This window comes from Drosophila guanche, unplaced genomic scaffold (assembly GCF_900245975.1).
Source record: "Drosophila guanche unplaced genomic scaffold, DGUA_6, whole genome shotgun sequence".
Taxonomy (NCBI): Eukaryota; Metazoa; Arthropoda; class Insecta; order Diptera; family Drosophilidae; genus Drosophila; species Drosophila guanche.
This window is the reverse complement of record NW_022995758.1, coordinates 493,689-502,390: the sequence shown is the minus strand read 5'-3', so window position 1 is coordinate 502,390 and position 8,702 is coordinate 493,689. Positions and strand designations below refer to the sequence as shown.

General features: G+C 36.4%; 1 protein-coding gene across 1 annotated transcript; it reads left to right on the top strand.

The window, feature by feature from the left end:
* Positions 1-7,367: 7,367 nt before the first annotated feature.
* Positions 7,368-8,702, top strand: LOC117590476. Its single transcript, XM_034283132.1, has 2 exons — positions 7,368-7,987; positions 8,047-8,702. Exons 1-2 carry the CDS (start codon positions 7,458-7,460, stop codon positions 8,639-8,641), a joined length of 1,125 nt encoding a protein of 374 aa, XP_034139023.1. The 5' UTR covers positions 7,368-7,457; the 3' UTR covers positions 8,642-8,702.

The window sequence follows — 8,702 nt, the reverse complement described above, 5'->3', positions numbered from 1 at the left end:
AAGACGGACGGACGGACAGACGGACAGACAGACATGGCTCTATCTACTCGGCTATTGATGCTGATCAAGAATATATATACTTTATGGGGTCGGAAGCGCTTCCTTCTGTGCGTTACATACAACCGTTATTCCACACAAATACAATATACCCTATTTACTCTTCGAGTAACGGGTATAATTAGTCGAAGCAGATTGATCGAAATATAGTTCTTATCAGAAACACCCGTCACTGCTAAACAACTTATCATCAATTTAGAGACCCATAGATTTTGACAAAGTTCTTTCCCTCATCTAAAAAAAGTTGATGAAATAGCAGCACTATAGCGTATATAGTATATAGAATCTAATAAAAACGAAAATCGGAAGAGTTGAATGAAGAGTTGCTCAAAAGAATATCGAACACTTTCAGATCTCATTACCATCATTTATTTTCGACATTGAATGTGAGGCAGCATCAGCACCGCTGAGCTACATAGATAAATGCCAAGGGATACGAAAACGTCACTAAAAGTTTCTTCCCAGATTAAATGCAGAACATTCATCAAAATGTAAATCTAATACTGTTTGTTGTTTGAAGGAAGAAAACAAAATTTTCATCCTTCTGCGATTGTACGGAGATTACAAAAATATTATTATTTTATCTACAAATACAATAAAAGTCAAACCAAAATATGCATTACGTATTTGATTTTAAATTTAATGTTGTAAGATTATAATCAATAATGAATCTATGAAAAACTGCGACAAACTTATTCCCGGTATGAGAAAGTGAAAAATATAGATACATACATAGATGATCAGTGATAATTTCTCATTTTAAAGATACCTCCCCAAAAATAAGTTATTTAAGTGCAGTTGTATACGTGCATATAGTAACAACAAATTATCATCATCTTATTCTGAAAGAAAAACAAAGACAAAAACAAAACAAAATGTGGTTTAAGCTACAAACAAACACAAACACCAACAAGTTCATTTTCATACAGGCATGTAATCATAAGTAAAATAAACTGCTATATATATATAAATATATGCACTTCACTTCGTTCATACCCTCATACCTGGCTTAACTGCAATTTGGATACATTTATTATTCTAGTCACACCCAACATACACTTCCTATGAACACTTGGAATCTCTTTTTGAAGCTTTAGTTATGTGATTTTTATTTTGTATCCTTACTTTGTCCATTAAGATGTTCGATGCTTGAACCATTATATGTCGGAACATCGAATATTGGACATTGAATACAAAAGTCCAGCGAACTATTTTCCTGTATAATTTAATCGCTAGATATTTGAAGTAGTTTTTTGTTTCCTAATTGAAAGTCTTCAAGTTTTTGTTTTTTATTGAACAATTAGGCCGTTAAGCGATGTATGAGAGTATATACACAATTTGTATACATATAAAATCACTCGTTTAACGTTTAAACATTAAAAAACTACATACCCACATATATACTACATACCCAAACATACATACAAACAAACATGCATATATGAATACAAAAATATACGTAAAATTATGTTGTTTGTCGACTTTAGTCTATGTATCCGAAAAAAAGAAATTATACCAAACAACTGGAAAAACAGTGAACAAAAAACAACAAAAATATGCTTAAGAATTCCAATAACAGGACACAAGGACACACAAAACACTTTGAATACCTTAAACAAAAAAAATGCAAGATAAATGAAAACAAAATATAAATGAAAAGCCACTCTCAAAGAATTAGAATGAATATTAAGATTGCCTTTGTTCAATGGAAAAGATTTGTATTAGACGATTATATAATCGACTGTCTGCCAATAAAATTAACCATGAATAACATTAAGCCGAAATTAAACTTTATAAGCTTATGAATACTTGGAAAACAAATCGTTCGGTCTCCAAAACTATTGTAAATGACAATTAAATAAACTACCAATATGATATAACAACAATAAACACAAACACTGTGTACCAATTTTGAATTGAGTGTAACTCTCTTACTATCTACTATACCGTAAGTATGTACACATGTATACATATATGGTTTTATTTTATCAAAGTTCTGGTAAGGCTTCTGTCCTGTTTTCAACATCTTATCGATTTTTTGTTGCACTGTTTTATTGTTTTTGACGCCGTTGTTCAACTTTAATGTTCTTTTAAATCATGCAAATCCGTATGGAAAATACAATTGGTTTGCTCTGGAATCTTGCATGGTGTGTGAGTGCTTCCTTGCCTCCTCTCTGATGTTCCCAGGGTGTCTTCAGAGTGCGCTCAAGTGGGATAGGGATACTGCAATGGCGTACATACTCGTAAGTACAAATATGTAAATATTTAAATTTCCGTGTTGCTTTATTTTGCTTTCTAAAAACGAACGATTTTACAATAATTTTTAACGGTGTACAAAGTTATTCGCCGGTTCGTTCTCGTTGCGGAAATGTTCGTGAGAAGCTCACATGTTAATATTGGCCTATCTACACCGTCTTCCCCTTACAAACTCCATTTAAAAGCAATACAGATATTTTGATACAAATTTTTATACCCGGTACTCGAAGAGTAAATAGGGTAAATTGTATTTGTGCACAAAGTATGTAACACACAGAAGGAAACGTTTCCGACCCCATAAAGTCTTTATATTCTTGATCAGCATCAATAGCCGAGTCGATTGAGCCATGTCTGTCTGTCCGTCCGTCCGTCTTGTTTCTCGGCTAGTTCTCAGAGACTATAAGAGCTAGAGCCACCAAATGTTGCATCCAGACTGCTATATGCTCACACTGAAAACAGTTTCCTTTTATCTTCAAAATTGTAGATTTGAGAGGTTTTCGCTCTTTTGCGGGGGCGGATGGGGGCGGGGCTCATTTTTGAAATACACTGGTTTCAGTATGAGCATACAGCAGTCTGGATGCAAAATTTGGTGGCTCTAGCTCTTATAGTTTTTGAGAACTAGCCGACAAACAAGACGGACGGACGGACAGNAGAATTCCAATAACAGGACACAAGGACACACAAAACACTTTGAATACCTTAAACAAAAAAAATGCAAGATAAATGAAAACAAAATATAAATGAAAAGCCACTCTCAAAGAATTAGAATGAATATTAAGATTGCCTTTGTTCAATGGAAAAGATTTGTATTAGACGATTATATAATCGACTGTCTGCCAATAAAATTAACCATGAATAACATTAAGCCGAAATTAAACTTTATAAGCTTATGAATACTTGGAAAACAAATCGTTCGGTCTCCAAAACTATTGTAAATGACAATTAAATAAACTACCAATATGATATAACAACAATAAACACAAACACTGTGTACCAATTTTGAATTGAGTGTAACTCTCTTACTATCTACTATACCGTAAGTATGTACACATGTATACATATATGGTTTTATTTTATCAAAGTTCTGGTAAGGCTTCTGTCCTGTTTTCAACATCTTATCGATTTTTTGTTGCACTGTTTTATTGTTTTTGACGCCGTTGTTCAACTTTAATGTTCTTTTAAATCATGCAAATCCGTATGGAAAATACAATTGGTTTGCTCTGGAATCTTGCATGGTGTGTGAGTGCTTCCTTGCCTCCTCTCTGATGTTCCCAGGGTGTCTTCAGAGTGCGCTCAAGTGGGATAGGGATACTGCAATGGCGTACATACTCGTAAGTACAAATATGTAAATATTTAAATTTCCGTGTTGCTTTATTTTGCTTTCTAAAAACGAACGATTTTACAATAATTTTTAACGGTGTACATAGTTATTCGCCGGTTCGTTCTCGTTGCGGAAATTTTCGTGAGAAGCTCACATGTTAATATTGGCCTATCTACACCGTCTTCCCCTTACAAACTCCATTTAAAAGCAATACAGATATTTTGATTCAAATTTTTCAAGTTAAAGTTGGCGTAGAGTTTTGTTTTATTTATTTAAAATGTATCTTACTCGAAATCTTACAACTGGCCGCACGCTGGATCGGCTAGCGGGAGTTACGAATAAGTACACGCTGTGGTAGTGTTTTAATTATTTATGGTTTATTTAATCAGAATCAATGCCGGTACAATAGGCTCGGTTGAGTATCTGTGTCAAACCACCCTCAACAACTCAAAAACTGGAATCCACTCGGGTGTTGCCGAAGTGCATTGCCAGAAGTCGTTGGCCAGATGTCGTCTGCCAGGTGTCGTTTGCCAGGTGTCTGGCATCCACTCGGATGTTGCCGAAGTGACCTGCCAGACGTCGTTTGCTCGAAGGGGTTTAGAAGGGGGGTACCGTGACGGTAACTCCGAATTGTTCGACTAAGTGATTGTCGTAGCTTAATTCATTGATCATGACCACGCAGTTGTTATATTTGACTAGAGCAGAGCCGTCTATCTGCATGGTTGGTGACAGGTTGCTGAAATTTTCGTATTCTTGGTGTTAAAGATGAATTTGAACCCTCTTATAGGTTCCAAAGTTTGTTCCTGTGCACCTGCCCCTGTTGCGTCGCAGGTTGCTACTTCTCCGTTTAGAATTTCTTTTAGGCAGTTGACATCATATGTACAACTTACACTACTATGTACACTTATTACTAAATGTTTTACAATATTCGTGTATGCTATTATATGCTTCTTTTTTTTTTTAAATAGGGTAATTGTTTCTTGTTCCTAGCTAATGTGCCTGCTAATGTTTTGGAATCTAACAAATGTTTCATGTCTTTCAATAATTATAACTTGAATATACCGATTTCATGTTCCTGGTGATCTGTTTGACAATGGTTCCTAGGCCATTAACTAGTCTTCTCTTTTGTCTTTGTTTTGGCATTACAATGTTGAGTCTTTCTTTTAATTATGACAATGTTTTTTTTTAAATATCTAAAGCTCTTCCGAGAATTTGATACCCTTTAAGTTTAAGTGTGGTTTCAAATTGATCTAAGTATGCTTTCTCTAAGATCTTGTGTCTAAATGCAATGTGAGAGTACCTTTTAAGAATTGATTACCTGAGCCGTACCTAGTTCTAGTTTTGCCAGGGGTCTCCCTGGTAAAGTCGTTGAACGTTGAGTGATTGTCCGAAAACAAGTGGAAATCTTTAAGTATTTATTTTTAAATTGGATGATCGTTAGGGTTGGTGGTATTGGTTCTGTTCTTTAGTTTTGATTTGTATATTTTCTGTCGTTTGGCTGATATTATGGTAGGACCGGTGTCTTCTAGAACTTTATGTTCGGAAAAGCGTGGAGTTAATTTATTTCTTCTATTTTCTTTTCTGAAAACTATTGTGTATACTTCTAGGTTTTGGGGTTGAATTCTGTCTTTGTTAATATTCGAAGTTCTGTCTTGTTTTATCTTTAATAATTTGTCTCTAATATCTGGGTATAGTTTCTCCTGGAACGTGTTTAATCTTTGTAGGTATTCGTGTTCGTTGTTAAATTGAGCTGTTTTCTCGAATATGTGGGTTTTTTCCGAAAATAGTAAGAATGGTTTGAAGTTAGTTGCAGAATAAATAGCGTTGTTGTTTGTGATTAATGTCTCCCAAAGTATCTCATCATGATCACTTGAGAGTTTTTCTTTCTTTCTTGATTCGTAAATTATTCTGTAGATTTCGGTTAGGGACGAATGTAATCTCTCCACCGGGGAGTTACTTGAAGATTGTTGAAATGATGTTGTATGTCGTATTGTAAGAAAAAGTCAATACAAATTCTGCCTGCAAATTCTGATCCTTGATCGCATATGAGATTTTTGGGTATTCCGTGAATGCTTGGGAGAAAACGAATTGCGTCTGGAATTGGTAATGAAGAAAAAACGTCCATTGTGTTGGTGGTACAGGCTAATTGGTTGGGTTGGGGTGGACTTGGGTTCGATGTCATGGTTGTTGAACTAGTCGGGTCTCGAATTAAATCTTGTTCGATATGAATTTCCCTGATATCTTCAAGACTAACTGCACTTCTTGTCTTGCTTCTAGTTGTGGGGGTTAACTTCTTGACTCTGTTAATGTTATTCATCTAATCTGTTTTTAATTTTGTTCATTATTGTGTATGTGTGTGTGTGTGACAAAGTGTACTTATTCTTATTAGCTAATATAGTGTGTGTGTTGTTTATAGTGTTATCTTATATTTAGTATTGGATGGATATATTTAAATTGTTGAATTATATCTGGAATGAGTGGACTTAAGATTGTCTGAAATTGGACTCGTGTATGAGAATGTGTGGGTTAAGTTTGTTTAGTATAGTTGCTGTATCTTAGTCGATTGTATTCCGCGTCCTGCATGTGTCCCCTCAAGTTAGTGCGTACTGCAGCTAAAGTGAAATGAACATAATTAGTATCAGAATATGGAATTGACACGTCTTATAAAAATGTATACTGTTTACTCATGAGCTTTTGCGTTTCACAGCGATCTTCCGTGTCAATGCGCACGGCATATAACACGAAATGAAAACACTGTTTCAGCCGCTGGACCTAATTTTTTTTTTCTCTCTTTATATTTACAATCTGTTTTTAAACAATAAGTAAATTGTACAATTAATATTCAATTAACAGAAATAGCAGTTTTCCAATGAGCCCTGCTATTATATATAACATATTTTTAGTTTGTTGGATTTATCTATCAGGGATATCGAGAATGTGGTATCTTTTCAGTCTTCCTACTGTTAGGCTATTGTCTAATAGACTTAAGGCTAAATTGTTTTCGTGGTTGTGGAGTCTGTCGATGTATTTCTTACTGGACCTAATGAGTATTAATTTGTATGTATTTTTCCAATCTCCACACTATTCTGTGCGATGCAGTTGTATTTTTTAAACCCGGTACTCGAAGAGTGAATAGGGTATATTAAATGAGTGTGGAATAACGGTTGTATGTAACGCACAGAAAAATCTGCTGTGAAACCTAGCGGTCATTATTGCACAGAATGTGCAGGGAAAAAGTACCAATTTTATTGCTGTTTTAAATATCTCATAAATTGGAAAATACGATTAACTGATCCAATTTTTTTGATGCATTTTATTTATTAGTCTTTTTACTACGTGTTCTGTAATGTGAACGATATCTAGTGGTTGGCGATGTCTTATACATCTAGATGTAGTCCTGAGTGCCGGGTATAAAAGTTGTGACGCGTAAGAAGCGTCTGACACGTCCCTTCTCGTTTTAAGTTGTGTAGCTGTGACTGAAAGATTACAAATTGTTTCGGAAAGTACATTTATATGATTGCAAAATAATATAATTTTCATTGTGTTCGTTTGCCAATAATATTTAGTAATAATAATGAAAAAGTTACATCCTGAAATAGTCTCCTTTTTAAATAACAAATATTTGATTGAAAATCCAACGAACTGATTAAATTATTTTACGTTACTAAAAACACACTAGTGTGCCATTCATGTAGTTGTCATCGAACATAACAAATTCATAAACATTCAACGTCGCATCTCGACTAACTAACTACAACACAAATTTCATTATTTCCCAATAATAAATATATTTATTAAATTCTCGAATCGTCGTCGAATCGTCATGTCCAACCCACCAGTTCGCCGTGTAACAACACTGAAAGGCATTTTATCAATGCCGCGAGTCGTTCGGGGTCGAAATTTTTTGAAGGAAAATAAATTGAGCTTGCGCCAGCTTGAGAAATCAACAACTGAGAAGCTAGATGCCAAGAAGCCAGTGCGTCCTAAATGGATGCCAAATATGCGCCGCGAGGGCTCTGAGATGTTGGATTCGAAATCAGACAGACCTTCACCGGTATCGGAGAACAAACAGAACAAGACCCAGGACAAAACCATCCTGGCACGTAACCGTAAAAGCTTGCGTTCGTATCAACAATCGGGTCTGGCCGGTTCAGAGTCTGACGAGCGTTTCGGCGGTTTGGAAGAGCCCCACACTGCCTTTGATGATCTGTCGGAGAAAACTGAGAAAGATTTTGTTCACTCGACGGACTCAGAGTACTGCAGTTCTTGTGGCACACAACGCAGCGCCACGAGCATTGGCACACAGACGGAGGACATCAAGGATGAACTCTATCTTACAAATGCCCTTAAAAAGTAAGAAAATATAACTGAAGCCATACATACCTTAATGTAACATATTTGTACTCTTTTAGATGCAGTTTTGATGGTGGATCCACGCTGTCCAATCAGTACAACGATAATGATGAAGACGAGGAGCTGCTCTCGCCTCGCAAAAATATGAATGACTGGAACAAAATGCCAATGCCCGATTATGATCTAAACACTGAAGTTGCTTCGGATGAGGAGGCTCCTCTCAGTGCCCGCAGCCGCTATACAGTGGCCACAATGGCGTCAACTGCCACGAGCACCACTTCGATAGGTTCCAAGCGCCGCGAGCACAAGCTTGGCTCACGTGACCAGTTGCGTCTTCCGCGTTACTTGGAGAAGATGAAGCGTGAAAGCGCCGCCGCTTTGGCCAAACAGCTTGCCGATACACCAGATCCAGACTGTCCACGCGGTCACAGTCTGCTCACGGAGCAGGAACGTCTAGGCCGCTTGAATAGCGCCCAGAGCCGCTATGACGATCTCATTCGTGAGGTAAATCACATGCCCTTCACCTCACAGAGTCTGTGGGTGCGCAGTCGAAAGGACGAAATAAACAAAGAGCTGGACTTAGTCGATAGGGAGATCCGTTTATACTCAAAGCCCAAGGTCTACATCGACTCCAGCAAATCCTATTTTAAGTAAATCCCGATAGCTGTGCTCGAAGAAAAATTACCCCTGTTCATTAACTTATTGGTATTCAGTT

What these genes read in the sequence shown, in the direction of transcription:
- LOC117590476 (XM_034283132.1), top strand. Translation starts at nt 7,458, where the DNA reads ATGTCCAACCCACCAGTTCGCCGTGTAACAACACTGAAAGGCATTTTA. An exon ending in CTTACAAATGCCCTTAAAAA is followed by an intron (nt 7,988 to 8,046) that starts GTAAGAAAATAT and finishes GTACTCTTTTAG; the next exon opens with ATGCAGTTTTGATGGTGGAT.